Below are 27075 nucleotides of genomic sequence, written 5' to 3'. Positions count from 1 at the left end.
TGGAGCGTAAGCAGTCCTTTCTATTGTTAAATCATATGACTTTTTATTAAAACAATGAATAATTGTTTTAATTACTGGTTAAAAATAGTTGAACAATATTTTAAATTTAAATTACTCGATATTGGAACAATTATAAAAAAGTGTCAAAAGTACGTTTCTACCCTCCTATAATTTTTATTTCGTTATCACAATGACTTTTCACGAAATATAAATCGCGAATTGATGCTTTCAGTGAGAGAAATTTTTTCACTTTTTAAGCGCGGTCATTTCACAGCACGTTGATTTAAATTACGCGAAGCGCGGGTTATTTATTGCGATTTTGCTCTGCTCACAATGGTAGCGCGGAATTAAAGGAAATAAATGATGCGCCCTAATTTAGACTTCGATATGGATAATGAGTTGTTATTCGTTATTCCTACACTTTATCCCGAAGTCGTAAAATAGAAAATGAGGTAAAACGAAATAAGTAAATATGGTTGAAGATATTGTACGTTTTACGACTTTAATGGTTGATTATATAAGTCATATGCCTATTAATTACGTGCTTAGGTAATGAAGTTGAAAAAGACACAAAAAATGTAATTAATTAGTTTGATTCCTGGCAGTCTCGATTACAGCCAGTATCAACATATCAGATACCGAATATTATCATCAAAAAATTCTCCAACAATATGAAAAATGAAACAAATGCAGATTTATTTTTGCTCATAAGTATACGTTTATTTTTAAACAGTTTCAATAAAAAGATATATAATACAAGAGTGAACCACAAGATCCTCAATTGTTTTTACATTTCATACGACGAAGATTAGCACCCCACGCTATATACACAATATACAAGTTACAAAGACAAAGAAATCTACTAGAGGAAGCATCAACACGTAACTCCACCCTCTCCACCAGTCCGTGAGACACCCTGGCCCGTATTTCATCAACGAACGCGGCAAATTGCGGTAAATCAGTTAAGCTGTCTCGAACAGGAATTATAAGTTGGACAGATGGTTGACTACCGTGGACATTCCAGCGAATCGACCTCGCTCTGGCATAAAGCAAGAAGGTCGAATTGTTTTCGCGAAGCCCAGCGTTGTTACGGACAAGAACGACGAAAGGTGTGGCCGATAACGAGGTAGATATGGTTGTGGCTGGGTCGTTAGTGTCTCGTAAGTTGCCGGAGATCGAGGAAGGCCGATCGATGGATCCTTCGACGCGCTGCTGCTTTTACGCCCTCGATGGTGTACTGAATGTCCTAAGAATACAAAAATCGTGCAGAGGCAATAGAGAACCAGAAGATTCGTTACGTTCAAAAGATGATTTTCGTATGGATGACACGTCCACATCGAAGGGATATGGATCGAACGTGATCGTAGATCCGTAGATATTTAAACATCGACCCGAAACACGATCTCGTGGAGGGTCGTTCGCCAGTTGGAAAAATAACGAGTTATTTTTCAACAGGACGAGCGGGATATATATATGTGTGGTACGTAACGGCGTGTTCCGGGGTCAGAAAATCGGTCTAGAAACGGGAAAATAAATCTTACGCGTACGTTCTGTGTTCTCCTTGGCTTGATCGTTATTCACATCGCGATTCGCTTCGCCCGTGTACCACCCGCGGAAATTGAGAAACGTGTTTGTTTCGTTCGCGTCGTAGTCTAATTTCTCCATCCCAAAAATGGGAAATACGAACATATCCTCGATATCTCCGGCAACTTGACTCCAAACAAAACAACATAAATATGGAAGTTTCTTACCTGAAAGTTGATGGCCACCGTGTGACGCCATCCGTGGCGTCGTGGTTTCGTGGTGCACGCTCATAACGGCCACTGTAGAAACCAATACCAATTTTGTAGACTGAGAAACCCGAAGATGATGATGTTGATGAAATTTTAATCGAAGAATCCATCGTTGTCGCCTGTGGTGTTTCTCGACCCTTCTATCCCCTAGTTAGGTCGATGATCGTGAAATGTCCCCTCGTAGATGACGGAGGCCACCGAGATTCCGAGCAGCGACTTTCCATCAGCCATCACGGAGGAACATTGCCGTACATGTTGATGCTAAGTGAGCTTTTATAGGCGACACATGCGAACACGTGGGTCGGTGAACTTATCGGGGGTAAAGGCGGGGCTGGTAGCAGCGGTCTGTTAGACCGTGACGGGGTGAAAAAGCTCGGCCGATCGGACAAAAACCTGTAAATAAGGTGACGCAATATTGAATCGAATTGGAGACACCACGCCTAGAAATGAAAGAAAAATGATCTATGCGTTGGATTTGCGTAAGGAATGCATCGAAATAACGACCTACATACCATCTCTTTGTGCAAGATTCCTTTGTGCGAATCTATTTATTACAATGTAGCCTTCCGTTCGTATTTTCGAGATTTGATGTTGCGAATTTTTTATTACCCTTTCATATCAATTTCTAATTTTCTTTATTTTTTAAATCTTCTATAATTAAGTAATCAGACAAGATGAGGAAATAATATCGTGGACATTGATAAACGTTATCGAAGCAACGAACAACGAGACCATGCGGATCGTGTTTCTAAACTGATAATCCTCCTCTATTCCCATTTCGTGCTTTGTAATGGTAAACCAGTTACACGCAACAGACGATGCGCATTACAATTACCCTGGACAAAAACACCTACACATCGAAATCTTACCATGACATATACGTCAGTATTCCATTATCTTTCACCAGCTCTGTTCACGACACTAAAAATGGCACACAACTTCGTGTTAAAATCGCCCTGGACCATAAATCAAATACTTTGTCATTCTTGATCCGACGTTTCTTTATGCACCTGTCGCGACAAGAAATCTATTCCTGTTCTCGATTTTCTTCGTGAACGATTGGCCATCGCGTGATCTTCGATATCTGATCCTAACTGCGACCTTCTGTTTCAATCTTAACTGGGTCGTTTAAATCAAACGCTCATAACCACACAACCCTTTTGATTTCTTTAGGTAACAGTCCGTTCTAGTAATTAGAGGTATAATTTACAATATGGTGGAGCAAATATAATTTATTTAGATATAGATCTTTACACTGTACGATATATCTGGAAATTATATCCAGAGGGATTATCCAATATTACAAATATGTTGTTGGAGAAGTAGAAATATTATGGACGGCCACGAGTCGATGCTGGAAATAAATCAACGAGTAAAAATAATGCGAACGTATTGAATAAATATTGAAAGTACGGATGCATTTTATATTATTCCAAAAAGATATACGAATTGATAAAGGTGGTTTCTCTCTTATGAATTTTCAAATATCTACGATATTTACTATATACGATATTTTATTCTCAACCAGCAATATATAAAAGTAATAAAAAGTGATCAAGCGAGAGATTACGGAGCCACTTTCCAAATGAAAGTCGTTTGAAACTGCAAGAGGAGAGAAATTCCTGGAATATTTTTTCGACCGAGTAAGGAAAAAGCGAGTTGCTTTTTAAACCCCGCGTGCTCGTTCTAAGAAAAAGTAGACTTCACGATCTTCTCTTGTTCTCTGAAACGAGGCGTACCATTAAAGCCGCCCCTCGAAGGACTTCGCCGTGGCGGGGGACAATTATTCGAACAATCGCGTCGCCGGTCACCTTTGCCACCTTCGAAAGCGCTACGCCCAACAATGATATTCGAAACGATCCGTGGCGCGAGGCTCGGTGATGCATTGCGAGGCTGGTGCCACCGTAACACACGCGTATCCGACTACAATGAGACAGTCATTCCAGGCGACAATCGCAACTTGGGGACGACGCGTGGGCTACGCAACCCAGTGCCTCGCCTAAACGGATGTACAATGCACAATGCGGACGCATAGTGACACGGCTGTCGACGCGTGCTCGTTCAGATCTGTCTCTTTGTTTAGAAAATCGACAAGAGGAAGATGAAACGACTCTTCTTCGACCGTGAAGGTCGTGATGACAGGTTTCTTCGACCCTGAAATTGCAGGATCTTTCACAGGAAAGGATGATCTCGTCAATGGAACATGCTACCTGTACTACGACTTTAATACGAACGAATCGGTTCGATACGAAAGATATCGATCTTTAATTTGAGTCGAGTTTGCAGTTAGCGTTGATCGATCGATAGAGTCTGCACTCGGTATCAAAGGAATTAAATTGGAAATCTTAAATCTTGTTCGATTCTAAGTACGTAGATACTTTAGTTAGGCTTTTTTGCAATGTAGTTTAATTTCTCCAGAAATTCAATGCAACATTTTTAACCATGAAAAGCCCCGGACCGTGACTACCTAGACCCACGTTGAAGCCATTAAACACTCAAACTTTGTGGTATCGGCGTGCCGATCTTTCTGGTCGATAGAGTACCGTGTTCTATACGCAAGGCCAGAAACAATCGTAAAAACCGTCGCTGAAACGGATGCAACGGGCATGTTGAATTGGAGCGGGCGACCTCCAGGGGCACGGGTGGGCTGCGAGGCGTTAAGCATTAGCTATGTGTCGCTGCTACTCGATGACTGTCTTAATGCTGATAAGCTGAGGAAACGGCCACGCGCCCAGCCCGCAGAGAATGTTTGGCGTGTCCTGTGCCCCGCCCTTGGGGTTGGCGGGAGCAACTAGGTGCCCAGAGTGTACACAATGCCCCTATAAAAGCACCATCGAGCCAGCCAGATGCCAGCACATCCACTCCAGCCATCGAGGCAAACTATTCCAGTAGCCTAGCAACGAGCAAGCCCTTCGACAAATCTTTCAACATGTGCACCCTCGTAGCGGTCTTCCTCGTCGCTGTTCTTTCGGTAGCGACTGCGGCTCCTTCGGCGATTTTGGCACCTGGAGCAGCTCTGGCTGGTCCTCTCCTAGGCCCTGCTGCCCTCAGTGGACCGATCGTGGGACCCGCTGCCCTTGCAGGACCAGCTACCGGACCTGCTCGCCTCTCAGGAGCTGTGGATGGTGGCGCCGTAGTGACTGGAGCAGTTGCTGGTCCCTCTCTAGTTTCCGGTAGCGTTGCTGGTGCAGCTGCACCCTGGCCAGCTGTAGCCGCTCATTGGGGTGCACCATGGGGTGAGTAGAGTAGATTCGTAAATTCCACGAACTGACACTCGTCGGTATATTTATCCATAATATAGGTCTTGTAAATAGATTACGTTGATAAGAGGATGTCTTAGAATAGTACCCGAAGATAAGCGTACGACGGCGTTTGAATCGATGTACTTTTTTTCGTAATATTGATTGGATATTGTCGTTGCAAACCAGTCGCGTTCCATATATGCTTGTCAGGAAACTAGGGTACTTAATCTTTGAACATGCAACGATCCATATATTATGAATACGATACACACAATGGACGATAAATTCAGCCATGCGTAGTAGACCGATCTTTACTCATCTAGCGACATTTATTTGTTTCGAATTGTCACGTTTTATCGCGATGTCTTCCTTATTCGTTTTATCGAACACAGTACATGGTTCTGTCGTCTCTTTCTAAAATATGTGTGTGTATATTTTTGTACTAATTTTGTATTATCCTTTTTCAGGAACCGTCTTGGCCGGACCTGCAGCACATCCTGCAGCCCTTGCAGGTCCCATCACCGCTCCAGCACTTATTGCAGGTCCATCCGGTAGCATAGCAGCTGGACCAGCTGGAGTTGGAAGCATCCTTCGTGCTGATGGCCACTGGTAATTCTTAGCTCACGCTGGACACCCATACACATAATGACATCTTCGACTGATCTCCTCCGATGCCTGCCATTTTGAAAACGACCGCGCCACGATCTCCGTCATTTACCGCTAGTACCTCCGTCATTGTATCTTTTATATATATTTCGTGTACATAACAATGTATCGTTTATATGTTTATTTTATATGATAATAAACGCATACCACTTTGGAGAGGAAGTGCACTTCTCGTTTCTGTCATTATGTCCGTTTATTGCCTTGGCTGTAACGTTTGCAAACATACTTTGTTTCGATTACATACAGCGTAATGTTAATTGAATTATTCGACGAGAATAATCAGAATAATTATTTAACCGGAGGATTTAAATGAGAAGTAAATGGGGTATAGATGTACCGTGTTCGGCAACAGGCAACCATTGTTTCGTAAATTTCAATTGTTCCAGGTAAATAAGTTCGTTTAACATGTCCTTCAGTCCGGCCGAAACAAAAGACCAAATGTTGTAATGAGGACAATGGCGTTCCTCGAAGTTTCAAGTGCGGAAATGTTACAGTGTAATTGCGACTGGTGTACGAGACTAATGCGAAACTTTTAGTATTGTCTTTGTTTGGCAAACAATTAGCAAGCGTAATGTGTAAACTGATAGAGAAAGAAAAATATTTAGAGAAGCAATTCTGTACGCCACAACAGTAACTTGCAATATACTAAAAGTCCAAGACGATCAACTGCCACGAATCTACCACAGCAGGAATTTCATCGGAGTCTTTGTCGAATATCTCTAATTCCTTGAGAATTTCACACTCGAAGAGTCAAAGCAAAGACACCTATTGCGTAGTGATTGTGACATGCAATCCACGATTATAACGACACCGGTCGGCAGAGCATTGTTCTAGTCCCGGAATATTATCGTCGACATGGCGTGGCGTGGCGTGGCCAGGCTCCATTTCGCGGTCCATTATACCGTTGACAGTGTGTCGTGGGATGATACCTGTCCACCTTTGCCGGTAATTATAGGAAATTGCTTGAACGCCACTCCAATCAACCGAGTATTCTCCCCATTTGAACCGTACTCTAATGATATCCGAACATAGCTTTGGTAACGAACCTCTCCCTCTCTCTCCATCTATAGGGCAATTGCAATATGGAACACTTGATTTTAAAAACTTTTCAAAACGAGAAACATGTTTCTTCTCAATGAAACCAACTTCAAAGCACGATCAAATTAATAGATATTTGTTTGTTAATAGTTAACTATTCAAAAGTTTAAGTGTGCTGAAGTCATGGTGAAAAAGAGATCAAGTACAGCGAGTTGAAAAAATGACTGTTAATATTTGTAAAGAAATATAATAAATTGTAGAAATAATTTGTTAAGAAATTTCGAAAAATTCTATTTTTGCTATGAAAAATGAATATTTATTTAAATAAAGAAGACCCTGCAATCAAATATATTCCATTTTTTAAGCTTATCTTACATTATGCTATATTATATTGTATTCTATTGTATTACATTATGTTGATTTTCTTTGTCTTTCACATGTGAAACGCCTAAAGCATATCCCAGATTGTAATCCCAATGAAAACAGAACAATGAATACATTGGATCCATATTTCACCATTATTGTCTCTTTGGGAATTGCAACCATAAAATAAATATAATTCTGTATTATATTCGTCGGTAGCAGCATCATTGGCATGTTCTATATGACGTACACTCAATATGTTCAACATTGGGTACATAAGTATATATTAGGACAGAAAAATAATAATCACATTAAAAATGAAATAAATTTAACGGTAAATTTCTTTCGGACACTCAAAGCCAAATACGTGTAATGTGAAATCATGGAAAGATAATATATTTTTATTTTCTTCAACTAAAAAATTTTACAATTTAACTCTCTTCTCGAGAACATTTCTACGTTTTCAAATACAACGGTCGACGGATTACCACGGATTACCAATTACTCAAATGTGAATACGCTTGTCTTTTGCTTCCAACGAAATATTTTACACCGTTGCCGATTGATTTTGTATTATAATTACTTGCCGAGATATTGCAGTGTTCCATATTGAGTACAGTTACCATCCTACTTCATGGCTCTGCTTTAATCTCTGTTTTCATTCGCGCCAGCCTCTGGGAAATGCCACGACGAAGATGCTTTACGGCGTCTTTTTTACGAAACTCTGCCGGCTTCTAGTTCCTGTGGGAAGCTGAAGGAAATTATTAGCGCCACGCGCATTACCATTTCAAAGGCACGTCCACGAGCGAACAGCAACAAGTACCAGGCCAGTCGTTACGTCCCACGGTTTATGCATGAACAAAACGACAGTCGTTTAACACAGACGTGGATTCCATACGGCGGACATGAAATTCAAGTAGTCGAATAGCGAAGAGCACCTCGATGACTTTCAACGCTTGCGTAAGCAAACGTTTACTTGCTTCCACCGTGAGGTCTGTGATTTCGTGTGATCCGTCAAGATGCTGGGATTACTTGAGGTTTTCGAGCTTTGGAGTTCAAGCGTTGAAACAGGATGTTGGTAAATATTTTGGAGGATGTGAATTGTAGCCACAATTGCATAGGGAGAGCTTGAAATGTTTGCGAGTACTCTTCTTCGTTTAAGGAACACTTACAGTGGAAAAATCTAACTCAGAATCGAGAAGCGATACAATACCAAGGTTGATTCAAAGAAAGTGCAGAATTGTTCAAGTAATGTAAAAGTCTAGAGAAAGACACGCCTCCACAAGGACAGTGTTTAAAGAAATTTACTTCCGTCAAAATAAAGTAGACGTCCAAAACAATAACAAAAAGCACACAGTGGTTTCAAACATTTAACCAATAATTCATTTAAGATGCGATTTTCGGTTAGCATTTAGATAAAAATTTGTCTCAATCCTACGGTGTCTTCAACCACCAAAAAGACACGAAAAGACATTATCCAAATTCTCGAACAGCACTCGACTCTACGTCACGATGAATTCGCGAGACGGACGGGCACACCCCAGAAGCGAATTACCGTGACAAAGCGGCGTTTCCGACTACGAAATCAGAACGGTGCGCAACAAGTTCGAGTACTTACGTCAAGTAGTCTAAGTGGGATGAATTCCGACAAAACCAGAACAGCATAAAGATAACGAGGTAACGTCGATTCTCGTGAATTCCTCAAACTTATGGCGCTCAAGTTCCGTTCCCGATATTACGGGATGGGTGCAATTAATTCGCGTCGCACGATGAGACTGCCTGGAAGTGTCTCTTCGACGCGGAGTTTAATAGCTTACACAGACACGCGACGAAGACATTCTTCCATACAGAAATAGGTCAGGCCGGCAATGGTAATGGTGTGACATTTCCTAATGGAAAAATGTCGGGAAAGCTATAGATTCAGGGTCAGAACCGAGTATAAAAGCAGCTATCGCGGGATTAATTGGCAGTCTTACAATTAAGGCGATAGACAACGCTGAAGAATAAAGCAGCAACCATGAAATACTTGGTGAGCTTCTCGATTATATTTTATTTGCATCAATAATAACTTCACGGTATCGACATGTGTTGATTACTTTTTGAAATAATTCTTTAATCATTTTTCTATTAGGCTGTCCTGGTATCAATCGTGTCGGTTTGCTCAGCCGCACCGAGTCTTGTCAGCCCACTCGTCGGTGCTGTAAGCGTAGCTGGTGCTCATGTAGGATCAGCGGTCGTTGCTGGTCCCGCAGCTGGAGCAGTTAAAGTAGCTGGGCCAGTTGCTGGACCTGCAGTAGTCACTGGAGCCGTAGCCGGTCCAAGTGCCGTCGTAGGTTCGGTTGCTGGACCTACTGTCGTTTCTGAACCGGGACTTGGCGTCGTCGTTAGTAAGTGACCATTCTCTTAAATCAAGTTTACTTCCTATATATTACAGGAGATTTCGATAGTAATTGTAATAAATAAATTAATTTTCAGGTAATGCACTCGTTGCCCCTGCACTCGCTGCACCTGCAGTGGTAGCGGCAGCTCCAGCAGCCGCGGTTGTCGCTGGACCAGCAGCATCCACTGTCGTCGCTGGCCCCGTTACCAAAACTGCGGTAATCGGAGCTTCATCCTCCGCGGTTATCGCCGGAGGTCACGCCTGGTAGTCAAATAAAAACGAGCCTCATAGATATACAACGTACCTCGTACCTTACTCAAAACTATACAGACCACTTATAAATCATTCCTAACTGTGGCAAGATCACTGCCTACGTGTTCGGCTACGTATACGCTTATACAAATGTATCTGTTTAATTATATAAAATAAACTATATTACATCTCGAATTCTAGAGAGGTATCTAATTTCCTACATCCGAAGCGAACTATTTTCCTTTGTGGTTGCAAAATAGTTTACTAATCAAAAGCAAATTTCCGCACAAAGGCTTGCCTCTTGTAAAATTTGAGGTATTCGAAATACCTTTTTCCACGTGGTTAATCGCTTTAAATACCCTGAAAAGCCGCAGCAAATCCAGGAATTTGAATCGACGCGTCGGACGATCGATACGTCAGCTGCGCAATGGCAATCCAGCCCTGGCTCCTACACAAAAAGGCACGTACGAATAATTTTGTAACTGCGCGCACGATTCAGAACGCGCTTAGAGACAACTCTCGGCTAGATCTCCACCTGGCATCCCCATCATGAATATTTCAACGTACACCTCTGCCGTGCCACCGTTGGGATCATGGTAACGGGGAGGGAAAGGCAAAGCTTGCACCTGTGCACCATAGTCGGCTAATGCCGATGCGAAAAATCATCGAAGAACGTCAAAACGAAAGCCCAGACCGGGATAACAATGCGTACCGCTCGATCCATGGAATTATGTAGTCATAATCGATTCACTGTCAAGTACGGCAATCGACAAGTCAGCCGACTGATCGGCCGCCCGCTAGTTTTCCTCTCGTCGCGCTTATCGAGACACGGTAGCGTGGCTGTTGTCGCGGTTACGAGACTGGAACGGATTTTCTCTTCAAGGACCTGTAACGGTCGTCCGCGAGTATGCGATGGATTTATGGAGCTCGTGATGTCAAATATGATAAACAATGTCGCAACGTGAGATATACACCGACTGACATTATCGTTCTGAAAAAATGGAGATACGCATTCGAGTTCCTTGCAGGTGGTGGGTGGAAACTAATGGAATCAAGGAGAAGAGAGAAACAGAAGGTTTAATTAATTGTTTTTTCTGTGGTAATTAGTACAGATTACGAGATCGTCCAACTTCAACGTATAAAAGCAATTAGTAAATATATACGTATTCTCTTGTAGTTTATTCTCAATTAGTTTCGCCACCAGAGTAATTTTAACCGGATTTTAAAGTAGAATTCTGCAAGGTTGTTTGAGTAATTACAAGAAGGATAAGAGCTTGAAATTAGCTTTTAAATGTTATGTTTGTAAATTACTTAATTCATTATTTATTAATTCATTGTTATTATTCATTGAAATTAATGTAGGAAAATTTTCTTTCCTCAGAGTTAAATGTAGTAATACGTATTAAATGTAGTAACACGTAAAAAGTGGTAACGCGTCATTAAGTGCAAATAAATCATCTGAAGTTCAAGTTTGTCACTTTCAACTCTGTCAATCTTTGCTGCTAGAATTGAATTACGTACACGACTCAGACGCATTAGAAACAGTGGACAGAGATCATAACAGGTTTCGCGAGACTGTCGAATTAATTAGATACCTTTGTCCTTCAAATGCAACGACTTAACGGTATATTCTAGACATAGTAACGCGACACAATGAGATGCATAGAACTATCCGGCGGCTTAGCGCAATATCGGCCACGATGTCGTGTACTCGTGCGAGCCTACCAACATGAACAACGCGCTATTCGCGTTTAATTCTCCGTTCGCATGTTAGTACACACGTTTCATCGATCCAAGGCCTGTTTGTCCGGGTTCATTTGCTGTCACAGCTATCGTCTATGTTAATAACGTTAATTGTTCGAACCACCTAATTATGGTTTGTCACTGTTATCGTTGTTATATCGAGCGAAAAAAAAATATGATCCGGGCCCGATCGTTAAGCGATTGCATTTGAAACGAACTAATTAGTTCGGGAAGACACGATATTGGCTGTGTAAGTTGATAGAACGCGATTAACACGCGACGATAATGAAATCGAAATTGGTTGATTTGAAGCGTTCATTCGGATAAATCAGGGACGGTTGTAAATGTTTCGTGAAATCGTTTGATGTCGATTGCGAATTCTTTGTTTCTTTGTCACGAGTACGATACGATATAACGACAAATATACGATACTGTATAGTCTAGAAATTGGATTTATGGTTTATTTTTATTGGAAATGGAGAATAGACATGTCAGATCTGTAGTCAGCTTCAGGTATTTTAAATAGCAGGGAACAATTTAAAAAATTCACTGTTCTATCAAAAGGTCAAGAAGAATTCAGACGACCGAATTGTTTCGACTGAAACGGAGTCCTCTCGTCGATAAATCCGGTCCCGGTGATGTATTTGCGACTATTTTCACTCGACCTACTCTCAATCTCAGAAATATTAATCGGAATCCCACGTTTCCACTAATAATCGCGTATCTTCCACGAAAGGAGTGACACGAGCGATATTGGCGCATAGAGAGACGATCGATGGAAGGGAACGAGATGTAGCGTCACGCAAACAGAGCCAGAAACTTCCCGATAATCGATAGCCTTTGACACAAAGACCGGGAAAACCATTGAAAGGATGACGTCTGCGAATCAAACGGAATATTCTTGAAAAGGAATGCGGCCTCGCCAACTCTCGTCACAAAGACTTTGACTTTTCGATATATTCTCGCCTAGCCTCAGATTGCGATTTTCGACGCACCCCCTGGGAATCCTCTGTTACCCTGGAACCACGCGAAATTCGTCGCTAGCTGCGAATTCTAATTTTTTAGTCGATCTCTAACCGAAAGGTCACGTAAACGGGCCAATCGCAAATAGAACGAGAAGTGGACGTCGATGGCCGAATTTCACTTCCGCCCGCTGGCAACTGCTATGTAATAGAATAATAAAATGACATAATAGGCCAATAGCGTGTCGTGCCATCCTTGGAAAATGCGAAAATCCTTCATTGGGGAATTGTTCAGCGATTTTGCGACTCATTAACACTGGTTTAGAAGTTGAAATTGTTATTGGTTTAGAATCGATTGGATGTCGAGTTACGGAGAACATTCACACGATAATATTGGCAGACGTGGTTAATACGATAACAAATATTAATGCACGAAGTTAGCATTGCAGTAACAACTCCTGCTTCTTCGATTATTCGAGAACTCTAAACGTGACCAACGTCGACTCGCCATCTCTTCCTCCTAACTTTCCACCTAAACAGCGGAAGCAACTTATACTGGGACGCGTTCTCTTCCTCCAAGTTTCCCCAATTATTCTATCAACGGAGAGAACTCTTCCCAAGTTTGGTGGAAGTGCAACGTTTCGTGGAAACGTGGCTCGCCATAAATTCAAACGGGGACGACGTAAAGGCTCGCAAGTCACCGCGATTTCCAACTTGACAAATCTGACACGCGCAATTACACCGTTCCAGGCCGGTGCCAGCCAACGCGGATTCAAAGGACGGATCACCCACGGTCATCACGAAAAAACTGCTCGGCACGGTACGGACGAAATAAAAGGGCGCACGCGAAACGGCCAACCACCCTCTCCGTTGTTTTATTCGCACGCCATCGACGCTCGTTTATTCTTTACCATGCGGATTCTTTGCGAACAATCGACTCGTTGTGCCCACGTTTCCCAGAATTTGTAGCTGGAAATTGATTTATCCCATTTCGTTTTCCCTTTTTCCTTAACATGTATTGAGTCTCGTATATTGTACTGCTACCTGTCGTTGTAATGAAAAAAGAGAAATGTGATTTGATATCCTCGTGATGTACAGTACTGTGCAAAAGCCTTGCACCAAGTACTTATTCTTATTGATGTTTAATGAATGACGATTTTTACTAATAAAAATAAAAGTAACTTGTTCAATTATTCTGTATACACATTATAAAATCTAATTCAAGGATCTGTTTATCGAAGCATTTCTGAAAAGGTTATGCATCAGGAAAGCCAGAAATAAAAAATAATATGTGATAATATGCGATATCTGATACTTTCGCAGAATATTGTACGGTGTATTAAACTTGATCCTTTTTGAAGAATCTCCCAAATCAATGTGTGTATCTACAGTAAACAAGTAACTTAAAAACAGTACAGTAGACGTAAAAATAACTACGTTGCGCGTCTTGAAAACACAATGGGCTCGTTATTCCTCCATAGCTTTTTCAACCTCGTTAGACAACCGCTCAGCTTGTTGAAATTTCAACTCGCAACACATCGCGAATATAAACACGTCCCTTAATACCCGGAGCGTGTAAGGGATCCATTAAAATCGCTGGTTGTTCCCACGAAAAACATCGTTGCTCTGATTATCCCCTGGTAAACCACGGATAATTCGGACAGGACAGAATTTCCCTGGCTTGGTCCTGGATTTTAACAATTACACCTGCGTGCGGCAGTTATTAACGTTTATCAAAGTGGCTGAAATACATGGCGAGAATTTCGTGGCGAAAATGAGCTTGGAACGAGGTGATCAGCGAATTTGCCACACCGTACGTTGCTGACCAACGCGAAAATTCTATTCCCCTCGCGACAAACCGTTATTGTGGTAACAGGCCGCGCGCACACGTTTCGAGGCTGAAACACGTCTCCGCGTGATAACAGCACTCGTCCGTGTGACGTTGGACCCGGAACTCCGCTATGTCGCCTACTCTAATCCTGGCTGTCTGTGACCGCGCCCTGTCTCGTTTGTTATTCCCACTTTCATGCGGGGTTGAAGGTTGCATCGACGATATCCAGGATCATCGATCGCGTATATAAGGCGGCGTGTCAAGAGGGTTGAGCATCAGTCACCAGTCAGCTGAAGACAGATACAGCAATCAACATGAAATACTTGGTGAGATATATTCTTCTTCGAGGCTTCTCACTTGTATCGAAAGTTCAACTAGATTGATTTCATTATCTGTTCTTATCACGCTCTTTCTGTGTAATATTGCGATCAGACAGTAGCTACCTGTCTCGAAGTATCACAGAAACATCAAATCATAGCACTTTTTGTATCACTCTTTTTCTATACAATCTCTTGATCAAACAATAGTTACCTGTCTTAGACTATTATAGTGGCATTAGATAATTGCATGAGATTTTTTTATCATAATTTACATTTACCTTGATATCTTGATATCTGTTCAGATTGATCTTGATCTTTACGTAGCTCTTGTCTAGATAATTTAAAGCCCTGAACAAGTTGGGTGAAACACAGAAATCTAAACGATCTAAAAAGGTTGAATAAAACTCTGAGACTTTAATCTAAATAATCTATACCGAACTAGAGCTACATACACTTAAATCTATATAAACCACATCTCAGGTCGTCCTTGTTGCCGCCCTGGCCGTCGCCTCAGCCAGCCCCGAGCGTGAACGTCGTTCCCTAGCCTGGGGACACAATGGAGCAGTGGTGTTGGGTGGTGTGTTACCTGGAGTGGCAGTAGCTGGACCAGTGGCTCCTTCGGCTGCGGTTATCGGACCTGTCGCTGCACCAGCAGCCGTGGTCGGGCCTGCTGCAGGTGCTGCCGCAGTAGTTGGGCCTGCTGCTGGCTCTGCCGCCGTCGTGGGACCGGCTGCCGGTAACCTATACGTTCTATCGCTTTGAACTGCTTCGACTAAACGTAGATCTTGTACATGAAGTTTGGTAATTATAACAGATTGACCAGCGCGGTATGGTAATACTGGTTATTGAAACTTCGAAATCATTTTGGTTAATAATTCTGACTAATTCTGGAGATTAACGGAATTCAATTTGGTAGTGAACATTTTAAATACAATAGCGGATTACAGTATACAGTACATTACTGTTTCGTTATATTATTCTATTATTATATTATTCAAACTTCATTGTAAAGGATTATGTTAAAGTATGGATTTATTAGAGTAGCGAAAGAAATTACATGAAAATAATAAAATAAATTGTTTCTTTTGAAGGTTCCGCGGTAGTCGCTGGTCCCGCAGGAACCGTGGTGGCGCCAGGAGCCGGTCTACTATGGTAGAACGTCAACCGTAACCCTGGATTCTCCAAGACAACTCGAACGATCTCTCTCGTGAACCTGAAAGCGGCCACTCATCGATCTCCATCCGCGGGACTTCGATCCAAGCTCAGCGTTGTTCGATAACAGGTCACATCTCCTGATATCGAGAACGATGGAACAACGACAACTCTTTTTTATTCATAAATTAAATCTGTTCGATAAGAGTTAAACGAACAACGCGTTCGAGTTTCTACGAGGTTCTTTCGCGAATTTTTCTCCTTGTAATTAGCCATATTCTTGTTACGCTTTTGTACATTAATAAATGAAGCTCCATTGTACAATCACTTGTTTCTGCAATACTTTCAATTTCAAGTATAATCCCAATAGCCGAACCGAGACAACGACTCGTTTAAGTGAAGTTTAATGCTATTTAACTAGCCATAAAAGTTATCCACCACTCGTCGTTCTCCGAGGACCAGTTGTTCCAGTTTCTAATTAGATTGTTAAATGCATTACTGCTGTTCCTCGCCTGTGGCCGCTGCCAATGAAAAGACACGTGAAATAACGAATCCGGTGCAACTTGGAGGGCCTACCAATGGCCAAGAAGCTGCAACTTAGAAACTGCAATTTAAAGTACAACTACTTTCCTTGATTATGACTTGGCTTGTAAACTGCGTAAAAGCGACTGTAAATTGTAGACGAGGGAATTCTTTGAAGTAAATTTAATAAACGAGTACTTTAACGAGTACTGTTATATTACTTAAGCCTGTGCTGTGTTCTTTGAATCATTTTCAAGCAAATCGAATCTTCCTATAATCATAAATAATATATAATAATGTAATATTAGGATATTTTCTATAATCTCTTATAAAAATTTGTAGAATTTTAATTCTACATTGCAAAGTTCATTGAAAAATTAAACGTCTATTCGTTCATTGACAGGAGAGGAAAATTGAAGATCAGCAAAAGTTTGAAGATCGCAATAGAGTTAATGATGATTAGTAACGCTTTAAAATTGAATGATACGTGTCAAATGTTTCAATTAAACATAAATAATTGGCCAATAATTGGCCACGTTTCATCACTTACAAATGTAGATTGCAGATTTTGGAACGAAAATGAACGAATCAGACGTTATAAAGAATATGCCAACAGGCGTACATTGTATTACAACGAGGAAACATACTTAATTATCACAGTTCAATTACTTCTGGCATGAGATAATTACAAAATCGATTCTTTAGCTAAGCGACTGCACCAACTGTTGCATTAATGTCATACATTCATAATTAACTGATTAATCATACAATTTGAGTGTTTAAACGGTGAATACGTTATTAACGCGCAGCATATATAACTACGATAATTAATATATAAATCGAAAGACCGAATAATGCCAGACATTTTGAATTGTTGGGAATTTTCTGAATAATACACATTTCAATTAAATTGTTTACGAACGATTACACCGCCGGCATATTTCGATTATGTTCCTTTTCATTTGTCGTATTTTACTAGCCTCGCAAATTAGAGGGCTTAATGTTTTCGAAGAAAAATAACTCAGGCAGGTATTTTTGTGGTTTTTAAAATAAGTTTATTATCTGATAGAAAAATTTAAATTACAATGGGAAGGGGGAAATGTATAATTTTCCATGGTGCCGATTATAGGGGATCGATCGGAGTTGCGGCCGAAAAGGGGTGTCGGGTGTGACCAATCGCCAAATTCGAATTTTTCACGATGAGAAAAAATTCCCATCGTCGATGTTCACTGTAATACTTCAGGTCCAGTTACGCCGGGATATTAAATAATGATTTACCATCCTTTCAATCCCCACGCTGGGGCGGCTAGGGCGGGAGCGGCTACAACTGCTGCTGAAAAAAGGAATAGAAAATTTACATTTAATTTGTACTGTTTCGTGCAACGTTTAATTATTCATGGCAACACTACGGAGTAACCAAACTTCCATGAAAACGTATTTTCGAATGAATGCATAAATCAAAATGTATTGATGGTATATGAACAAAAAAAAAATGTAATAAAATCTATCGAAATGTTATTTCCCCAGAAAACCCTGGATATCGATCTCTCCATAGCAAGAAATAATCGGTTGTGCATTTTCCTCTATTACACGAGTCTATCGTATTGTCTATTGTACACGATATTCATATTTTTCTTAATTGATAAAAATCGAAGATACTTACGAGCTGCAAGGAGTTTAGCAGCGGGAGCAGCGATGGCAACGGGGGCAGCAGCGATTTTGGGAGCAGCAACCCATGCTGGGGCTGCGAGGGCTGGAGCCGCGAGGATTCCACGGCGTTCTCGTTCTGGTTCAGGGAAGGCCACAACGACGGCAACGATGGCGAAGAGGATCAACTTCAAACACAATTAAATCCTCTTGTTATCATATTATACTTATACATGACACTCGATAAAAATCATTAATATCGTGAACCATCCTGATTATCAACGATTACAAACGATTACTGTTGGTATTTACAACCATGTTTGCAAATCAATCTTACCAGGGATTTCATTTTGTTGGGTTTCTTGAGCTTCTTTCGAACTCGAAATAGCAAGCGACTGATGAAAATCCTACCTTCGACTTTGTCTTTTATACTCTTATTTTCCAACCTATATCTACGCCGTGTACGTCATCCACCCCGTACGAACGCGTGTCAGTCGGTTTCATAGTGGCCAGGCTATCGCGGCTTGTCGCGAGCGGGCGTGGTCGGGGACTTGAATCCGTAAATCAAGACAGCGATCTAAAACGATGAACTCGTACAGCGCCAATGTTGCATCAGAAATCTCGATGGCGCGGGTTGCGCACGCAACGGCGCGCGAATGTTGCAGAAGTTTCGCGCCGAGAACGGGGCCACGGATATATTTGCATATTTTACAGCAGCTACGTATAGATCTTTTTTTCTTTTTTTATTCAACATGTTTCTTTTAGTTGTTCATATACTCGCCTCGTTACGTCTAACGATCGACCCCAAGGTTTCGGTCGAAAGAGGGAGAAAGATAGATCAGCTGCGGTTGAATTTAGGGTTCGATTATAAGATGCAATCCGCGCGAGATGTTGCGAAATTGACTTTCGATTTTGCGTGAGACGGCCTTGAATACGCGGCGGTCAATGGACTAAAATGTTCGATCGCCGATATAGGAAAGCAGGAAATGCTGCCTTGAAAGTCTAGTCAAATGTTACAACATACAAAAGCAATTGACCGTATCCACGCGCCACCAATTCCATTTTTTCACGTGGCCTCTATTTTTCCTCCCCGAACGCTATTTATTCCACGTGCGCGCGCTACGCGATAATATAATTTTATTATCCGTTTGCGAAACAGATTGCAAGGACTGCTCTCGTGAGCTTTCATCTTCCAAGGTGCCGGATGAGAATACATCTGTATCTAAGATGTAAATCGTCACATCGTGTTCTTGGTTTTTTACTGAGGTACTACTTGGATAGGAGATAAATATAGAGTTAAGAATTCTTGGAAAGGATTCCTTCATCCTAGGAAAATCTTCAACGTTCTTAGACATCTAAATCTTTGCTTTCTGTGTAACGGATAATGCGTCTGTTCATTCTGTCTTCATCGTTTAATGATAAAAGTAGACTGTACACCGTAGAATTCCACTTATTTGATCCCATCGGCGGAACAAACACTTCGTATAATTGCAGACTCTATAATAGAAGTCCACTCATTCTCTCCACTGCCTATAATTCCTCGCATAATAGCAGTTCGCGTTCAGATAAGTGGATTCAATCGACAAGTGTTCATTTAAACGGGCGCTAACTACAGTTTCGCTTCAATAAACGTAGCTGCATCGTAATCAAAGCTCACCGTCTCGCGCAAGAGAAGAATCAAAGTACAAAGGAGCAACTTTTACTTCTCACCAAGCAAGCAAATTGCAAAACATTCCAAAATCCGATTCGCATCTTAATAGTGGAAAGTGGTAGTCGGCAGGGAACTGGTCTGCAACAAGTCATAGCAATTGTGCACTACGTGCACAGACCATGCAAGCCAGCGTCTTTGTTCTGCTTTTCTGCGCACGGAATTCCAAAGAGTCTGTATCTTTGCGAGGGAAACAGGGCGCGGTGACCATTTTTCCTTACTCATCATCGGAGGTTATACGTAATGGACTATATAACGGTTCAAGCCGGTTCGAAATGGTTCAGTAGACAACGGTATACTGGCGGGAAAATTCCGCGGGATACAGAGATAATAAGAGAAAAGAAAAACGGATTTGTCGAACGGACCGAGCCATGAAGTTGCTGGTAAGCTGAGAAACTTTATCGTAGCTCATCGAGCAAGTCGAAGAAGAAATTGTTACGAAAATAGAGGGAATCCGTGCAGCAGTTCCTGATGAGAAAACTTTAATCTGTTAGCTCGTAATGCACTTTCGTGTCGTCAGTGAAATATGAACGGCTCCCCGTCTCTGACCAATGTTTCATTGATATATAGAGCGCCACGGTGTTAGCTGACAGTCGGATAATTGAAACGTATGGCCGCGTTCTATAACTTTGATTAAGATGGGTAATCCATTGATTCCGTTTAAATACGTCGCATAATTGTCGCGTTACAGTGATAATGGTCTGACAGTTATGACGTTGAAATTTCGTCGCGTTGAAGTACGGAAATATAATAACGCGTATCATTTATTCTTCTAATTGGAATCTCTGCTATGAAAGATCAATCTCTAAACTTTTTTTTATCATTATGATTCCCTAGAATCTAATAGAACGGTATCGACGGAATATTTTTCAAAATTTTCTCATCGTTACGAATTCTATGCAATCCTAGTTTCATTATAAGTCCAATCATCGATTCGTCGATCAGTTTCGATTGTTACTTAATACCTATATGATCAAGGGAGCGAATTCTTTCTTCGAGGAAGCGTTCGCGGCGTTAAAAAAATTTGGCCTAATGCTGTCCACGTAGATGCAACGATGGGTGCAGCGATGACGTGTTCATGCGCGGCACGTCTGCCGGAAAACCAAGTTATGCAAATTCGCGATGCGTATGTGATTCTATCCGTGGCCACTGGATCGTGTATATGCGTGTCGGATATTGTTCTCAAATCAGCCGTCTCGTTAACACGACTCACGGCAGCAGATCATGTTTAAACTATGATAAATCTAGTTATCCTTATTACAGTCGACGTTTGTTAAATCCTCGAGAAGAAGTAGCTGACATTCGTTAATAAAACATAGCTTCCATTTGGCACGAGATAACGCAGATTCGAATGATAATTTCGAAATTTCTCAACGTGACTGTGAATAGCTGACGTTCGAGCGTTAGACTTGGAGAGAAACGGTGCATTTAGGACCTAAGTACATATACTCGACAGAGCTCGGCAAAGGTCAAAGTTCAAATCCTGATTCGTTAAATCGAATGATAGACACACACACACACACTCTCTCTCCATGGTGTTGGGTAATACAGAAGGGTATACGCTTGATTATCGTAATATTCATTGGAGTTGATGCGAAGGTGTTTTTAGGTTCGAGTTAATACCTGGGAGAGATATTTACGAGTAAGATTACAAGAAAGCATTTCAACTATTGTGTCGCTGCAACCCACGTGATAGTTTCTGACGCTCGTCTTAATAAATCACGCCTTATCCGTTTTCAGTTACGGTTTGTGGCATCGATTTTCTTAACGTCCGTTCGCGCAAGCAGCTGGCCTTATCATGAAATAGTGGGCGTCGGACAATCGGCGGGACCATTGCTCGTTGCACCAGTTTACGGAGTCGCACCTGCGGTGAGCCTGTTACCCGCGGAACCGGCCAAGAAAGCTCAAACCATAGTTGCTGGCCCCGTAACAAAAACTGTCATCGAGGGATCGTCTTCCGGACCAGTGACCATCGTGTCTCCAGGAATTCCCGCAACCAGCTCTCCTCCTCCAACGACGCTAAGTAATTTATCATTTGGGATAAGATTAAACGCACGATTGTTCTTCGGGGTTTAGAAAGTTTAGAGAGGCAACGAAATAGCCGGGGTTGTTCCGAAGGATTTTGAATTCAATCTGAATATTTATGGCGCCATCAACTGAAGGCTATATTTAAAACTATTCGACTTACATAAACAAACAGTCCCGGCTCTTACTATTAACATGAACATTTTACGAGATACATAAAGCCAAGAATTTATCTGTACCACGTTCCTTCAGCGAATTACAAATTTAGTACATCCATAAATTTGAACGTATTCAGGAGAACGTACTGGACGATTACGAGAAAAATAGATAAAAGTTGCTATCGTTATGAAAAGTTGCTAAAGTTATTATTTTGTGTTTCTTTTCATTTTCTTTTCTTTTCTTTTTAGAACCAACCGTTGCCTCAGCTGTGCCAGAAGATACAGTCCTCGTTAAAGGAGCTTCGGCTGGCGCGGTGACGCTAGTAGCGCCATCCGACAATTCCGTCGCTATCGCAGACACCAATAACGCAGCGTCAGCCGAAGCAGAAACAAAGAAAGGCGCCGTTGCAGCGTCAGCGAAGGCGGTTGTTGCAATCGAAAGCGCAGAAGAATCATCGACCACGAAGGCATCGACGAACGTCACGGCCACGGCAATTAGAGAAACAATAGGCATAGCGTCAGCGAACGCAGTAATAGGTCCCTCCACCGGGCCTATAATCATCGCCGGTCCAACCGTTCCACCGATACCGGCACCGGCTGGCGTTGAAGCTTCCACACCTGAAGCAGTGACTGCTGCTAGTGTTGCTGCTTCGGCAACCGCTAAATCTGTCAGCGTGTCTTCCAGTGCGGTAGCCAATGTGTCGGTTTCAAGCAACATAAGTGCTGAACAAACCAGTGAAGTATCTGGTTTAGCGTCAGGTAAGATTTTTCTTTAAATCCTTAAAAAAATGCATCTATTCGTCTATATGTACGTAACAATTAAAAAGAGAAAATTCCCAGTCTTGATACATATATTATATATAGTAATCGATACATATATTTATCTATAAGGACAAAAGATATTTGTTGAAAAGGAGGGAGTAAAAGATCGATAAAACGATATTAGACATTTCATACGATAGACAATAATATTTATGGCCGCGTTATGTTGAACGAACTTTGTCACCTATCCTGTTCCACGATACAAAATGAGAAAGATACTAGCTGCTAGAGATCGTTTTGTGATAGGAATCTGTCTTCGAATTGATTAAAGCTTCGAGCTGTAAACAACCCACTAAATCAACCTCATCTAGAACCTGGAAGATCAACAGTAATTATGTTACTGGGACCGTGTGACATCGATACTATTTACATATGCTCTATTCCAGTGTAACGAAATTTATTTGCAGATACTACAGAGCCAACAAGGATCGAGGGTTCAGCATCGAGCTCGAGCACGGTGACGAGTACTTCCGGAAGTTCGACGGCCTTCGCATCAGCGAGAATTAATTTGATTTCACCTCTAGGTACGATCGCACTCGGCGAGACTCCCTTAAGTAACGTTGTCGTATCAACAGGAACAGCACCGCCCGCGATAGTTTCCGGTCCCTCGGGGTCCGTCTCTACCGGTAGCGCATCCCCGTTGCTGCTTAAGGTTCCTCTGTACCATTTGTAGATCAAACTGCTTATTCCCTTGTACGTCCGTTTCTTTACTCGTCGCTTGTTGTTCCTGTAAAAGAAAAATCGAATCGTTTGTGAGAAACCGGTCGATGCCATGTGGCTATAGAGGCAGTTGATTGGCGAATCGGGCCTTTCTAAGGTGGGTTTTACACGAGCTAACGTGGCTAGACAAGCGCATTCGTTGACATTGCGTTGGCGACCGCGCCGACACGATACAAGGAAGGGAAAAGTTGTGCAAGGACAACCACTGGGACCAACGCTACAAGCGGTTGGCATTGATGGCCGCTGCGTTATTTGCCTGTGTACAATCATTGAATACAATAGCTACCACTTCTCTATATCTGTTTGAGTACCTCGATTTTTGTATTTAATAAAACCGTGCATAAGTAAGGAGCCAGTTCTATCTGTTTTCCTTCCTGACTGTTTTCCACCCCGCTAACTTGTTCTTTTCGCAACGATACTCGATAACGTAATAGAAACGGGGACACGTTGATGCAACTTTAAACGGCAATTGCAATTTCTACCAGTTTTGTTGAATTGTTTATAAACCAGTTTTGTTGAATTGATTGATATATATGGAGAACCTCTTGGAACCTTATTAACATTGAAATGAGACACAGTTACGGCTCTGTTAGTAAAATTTGGAATAAATCCAAAAATCTGTATACATGAAATTTTTACATAAGTATTTTTATAATCTCTGCGGAGTGTACGTTTGGAATAAATATCTTATAACTTCTATTTTCATCTTCAGGTTCGTTCCGAACTTCACCGATACAATCGCGTCTCTTTAAGATTCTAATTAAATTTTAAAATGTTTTGCAAAACTCACAAATGTGAGACGTTTTTGTAGTAGTAATTGCAGATAGTTCCATGAATCATTGCACGCACGACGTACTTTCGAGCTTTGGCACAATCTATTTCGTGTTATCCTAAGCATGTTATCCTATAATTACGACGTCGATGAATTTCTGTATTGTTACAAACAACAGCGCAGCGATTTAACGAAGTTATATTTATCATGTTTATCTAGTTAGTCGACTTGCGATTGGAGCGATCTGGCGTATGGCGCAACCTGTAGTTTGGGTTAAATCATGGCAAACAAGCCGAACCTAAACTGTACGATTAAGCTTGAAACTCAATTATTACCAGGCGGCTTTCACTAGGCAAACGAACTTTGTGGAAACAAGTCACTATAAACTTTTGCTCTATGTTAGATTGCAAACGTTCGCATATCTGTTCTACGTTTCAAACTCTTCTCGATCATTCTATACGTCTTTGTGTCCACAAGATGAAAGTAGTCGTTCGAAAACAATTTTCCTCCTGAATTCAATTCTAACTCATTATTAAATATGTTGATAGATAGAATTTTAAAAAGTTATAATATGTATTCTTTACTGTCCGTGAACTTATTAATATTCCATACACTAAATTATTAACAACTTGTTAGTTGTTAATTTATTTGTTTTACTTGTTAGTTTATTTCAAGTGTAAACAATTCAGAGAACTATTTATATTTATTTTATTCGTATTTATACCATCTGATATGTAATTAATATCATTTACCGAGTTACTAGTTGCCAAAGGAGTGTTGGATTGCATAAAAATTGGTGGTGACATTGTAGTAGTTTTTGGTTCGTACATCTGTTGAGTGTTTAACTGCCCCGCGATTTTACTGGATGTTGACCGTAATTGCGGTAAAATTACATCCTTGACTGCCGATAGAATTTTGTTGATCGAAACATTTTCAGTAACAGATTCGGTCACCTGAAAAATAAATACGAGTACTTTAATTATTTTTCATTTAATATTGATATTTTGCTGCTGTTTCCTTTTTTCATATCGCCATTAAGAGACGCATGAGTAACGATCGAAGATGAATTATATATTTTATCGTTGAGAATCGTGTCATGGACATTGGAGTGACGTAAATTAAAAACAAGTTAACTCGTTTAAATTGCAAAGTTTCTCGCGCACTCACGATACGTTCAGCGTTCTTGTATGAACATTATGCCTCGTTTATTTCAGTTTAAACCTTTGATGCTTCATTCTCGGTCGTTAAAATCGTTCATTTTTTCTTCTCTTTTTCTCTCTAAAAGCAAGCGACATGCATTGCGATTCAGGCAACTTGAAAATGCGAATTTTACATACCTGCATTAAAACGACAAGCAATAAACATGAAAAAGTAAATTTTCTTCCGTTCATGGCGAATACTGCGGAGAAATTCTTCTGATTCTATTAAGCGGCCAACAGCGAGTGAATTAAAACGTCTTGAGGTGCTATTCTCAAAGGTTCCACTTATATATTTAATTAACTCGTAAATATTTTCGCGTAAATGCATAACCTTTATCTTTGTACGTGGATAACGATAACGCGATGAGCACGATGCGTTATTCTCACGATTTTTGTTAATTTATTAAAATATATAGAAACAAGTATAATTTGATTATAGTTGAACAACACGATTGTTGAACACCTGAATATTCCTGAAATGAAACTTCCGTAAGATTACGAGAAACTCTGAATAAGAGAAAGATAAAGGACGGCTTTACGAGTGGATATTGTCACGTGCTGACAGTGTGCTTTCATAACATTTAAGATTGTCGATGAGAAAGGACACGCGTTCGTACTTTTCGAGAATAAGCAACCTACTGTAATTCAATCGAACGAATAAAAATGATAGGCTCGTCGAATCGAGGTAAAATGGTCGCGATGTTGGAATATTTTTTAATCGACGCGTCATGCTGGTTTATTGATTTTATGGAATCGAACGAGCCGTAAACAATGTTAACTGGCGTATCGTTTTATCGTGGAACAGCAACTTTTTACCGAAAGGTTGGAGCACGCTGCCAGGTACAGTTGCGACAAAAACTCGCTACACGACGTCGTTCCGTCTTTATCGTTTTAAGTGCACGATGTAACGTAATTCGTCTACCATTCTTTTCCTCTCGATTTAGCTTCTCGTTTGGACGTTATGTGGAAAATTCAATCGCTGGAACTGATATTTGACAGAAGATCGTGTGAGGTCGGCTGCCATTAAACATACTTTGCCCGATTGATTCGTTTTTCACCATCGAGAAATATAAATGGCGCTCTAATGAATCGCATGAAAGCACTCCCAACGAGAATCCGATTATCCTGGCCCCGGGGTGAAATTCTATGGAACCCGACGAAATCATGATTCGCTGCAATTTTGCCTCCATCGTGCCCATTAAATGAATGTTACACCTAGGATCGTGCCAGTTAAGTGAACAATACCTGATTCAACGAACGACATAAACATCCCTAGCAGAATGGCGTCGTTTAATGAAACGCCGCTGAAAACGTAACAAAAGAGACTCTTTGCAGCGGAGTATTTTGCGTGGAAGTTGCGTCCTTCTCTCCTTTCACGTATAAATCACGCACGGAGCGTGTTTCGCATTCATCGATAATGAGTTACTATTTACAAAAGAAATTGAAGCTTTAATTATAATCGCGAACAAAGGGCTCGACAATATTTTCAGCTTATTGAGAAGCTATTATTCGGTAAAACGCCGACTATGACGTGGGATTGAAACGGTAACGTCTCTCGAAAACGTTTATCGGGTCGAGGGGGGCGACAATGATGCTGCACGACGGAAATTAATTCGACACTGGCAGTCGACACTCATCCCGTTCTTCGTCCGATTGGTGTGTTGCAGCTCGTGTAAATACGGCAGAGCGCGCCGCCGAACGAGGACAACAATGAATCCCAATAAACGGGGCAATTTTACGGTAACACGGAGAAAAACAGA

General features: G+C 41.2%; 5 protein-coding genes and 1 long non-coding RNA gene across 7 annotated transcripts; 4 read left to right on the top strand and 2 right to left on the bottom strand.

Annotated features, from left to right (window-relative positions):
* Positions 1-705: 705 nt before the first annotated feature.
* On the bottom strand, positions 706-8888 carry LOC110119218. Its single transcript, XR_007223660.1, has 3 exons — positions 8721-8888; positions 1752-2186; positions 706-1246 (listed from the first exon to the last, which is right to left on the bottom strand). It is a non-coding gene; the product is annotated as an uncharacterized LOC110119218 (long non-coding RNA).
* Positions 4633-5863, top strand: LOC100645440 (tetra-peptide repeat homeobox protein 1). Its single transcript, XM_003394900.4, has 2 exons — positions 4633-5029; positions 5503-5863. The coding sequence occupies exons 1-2, from the start codon at positions 4723-4725 to the stop codon at positions 5646-5648; spliced, it is 453 nt and encodes a 150-aa protein (XP_003394948.1). The 5' UTR covers positions 4633-4722; the 3' UTR covers positions 5649-5863.
* Positions 8889-9006: 118 nt separating the features above from the next.
* On the top strand, positions 9007-9929 carry LOC125384851 (dirigent protein 10-like). The gene is made up of 3 exons (XM_048404884.1): positions 9007-9131; positions 9234-9489; positions 9578-9929. The coding sequence occupies exons 1-3, from the start codon at positions 9120-9122 to the stop codon at positions 9748-9750; spliced, it is 441 nt and encodes a 146-aa protein (XP_048260841.1). The 5' UTR covers positions 9007-9119; the 3' UTR covers positions 9751-9929.
* Positions 9930-14444: 4515 nt separating this feature from the next.
* LOC100645869 (glutaconyl-CoA decarboxylase subunit gamma) lies at positions 14445-16069 on the top strand. The gene is made up of 3 exons (XM_003394904.4): positions 14445-14596; positions 15071-15326; positions 15682-16069. Exons 1-3 carry the CDS (start codon positions 14585-14587, stop codon positions 15744-15746), a joined length of 333 nt encoding a protein of 110 aa, XP_003394952.3. The 5' UTR covers positions 14445-14584; the 3' UTR covers positions 15747-16069.
* A 1227-nt stretch (positions 16070-17296) lies between these two features.
* On the bottom strand, positions 17297-18408 carry LOC100645985 (cuticle protein 16.5). Of its 2 annotated transcripts, none has more exons than XM_003394905.3 (3): positions 18249-18408; positions 17928-18099; positions 17297-17597 (listed from the first exon to the last, which is right to left on the bottom strand). In XM_003394905.3, the coding sequence occupies exons 1-3, from the start codon at positions 18258-18260 to the stop codon at positions 17539-17541; spliced, it is 243 nt and encodes an 80-aa protein (XP_003394953.1). In that variant the 5' UTR covers positions 18261-18408; the 3' UTR covers positions 17297-17538. The 2 variants fall into 2 exon arrangements, with proteins under 2 accessions (XP_003394953.1, XP_012163318.1); XM_012307928.2 differs by having other exon boundaries at positions 17297-17594.
* Positions 18409-19517: 1109 nt separating this feature from the next.
* Positions 19518-23695, top strand: LOC100646104 (endochitinase A1). The gene is made up of 4 exons (XM_003394906.4): positions 19518-20002; positions 21360-21642; positions 22052-22561; positions 23032-23695. Exons 1-4 carry the CDS (start codon positions 19991-19993, stop codon positions 23295-23297), a joined length of 1071 nt encoding a protein of 356 aa, XP_003394954.2. The 5' UTR covers positions 19518-19990; the 3' UTR covers positions 23298-23695.
* The last annotated feature ends 3380 nt before the right edge of the window (positions 23696-27075 follow it).

This window comes from Bombus terrestris, chromosome 4, assembly GCF_910591885.1.
Source record: "Bombus terrestris chromosome 4, iyBomTerr1.2, whole genome shotgun sequence".
Classification (NCBI taxonomy): Eukaryota; Metazoa; Arthropoda; class Insecta; order Hymenoptera; family Apidae; genus Bombus; species Bombus terrestris.
The sequence above is the reverse complement of the archived record's forward strand: the minus strand, read 5'-3'. Positions and strand labels throughout refer to the sequence as shown.

Bases quoted from the DNA above. Each gene is read 5' to 3' on its own strand.
- LOC100645440 (XM_003394900.4), top strand. From the start codon at position 4,723: ATGTGCACCCTCGTAGCGGTCTTCCTCGTCGCTGTTCTTTCGGTAGCG. The intron at 5,030-5,502 runs GTGAGTAGAGTA...ATCCTTTTTCAG, and splicing joins TCATTGGGGTGCACCATGGG to GAACCGTCTTGGCCGGACCT.
- LOC125384851 (XM_048404884.1), top strand. The intron at 9,490-9,577 runs GTAAGTGACCAT...ATTAATTTTCAG, and splicing joins GGGACTTGGCGTCGTCGTTA to GTAATGCACTCGTTGCCCCT.
- LOC100645869 (XM_003394904.4), top strand. The intron at 15,327-15,681 runs GTAACCTATACG...TTTCTTTTGAAG, and splicing joins CGTCGTGGGACCGGCTGCCG to GTTCCGCGGTAGTCGCTGGT.
- LOC100645985 (XM_003394905.3), bottom strand. The intron at 17,598-17,927 runs GTAAGTATCTTC...TCCTTTTTTCAG, and splicing joins TGCTAAACTCCTTGCAGCTC to CAGCAGTTGTAGCCGCTCCC.
- LOC100646104 (XM_003394906.4), top strand. The intron at 21,643-22,051 runs GTAATTTATCAT...TTTTCTTTTTAG, and splicing joins TCCTCCTCCAACGACGCTAA to AACCAACCGTTGCCTCAGCT. The intron at 22,562-23,031 runs GTAAGATTTTTC...ATTTATTTGCAG, and splicing joins AGTATCTGGTTTAGCGTCAG to ATACTACAGAGCCAACAAGG.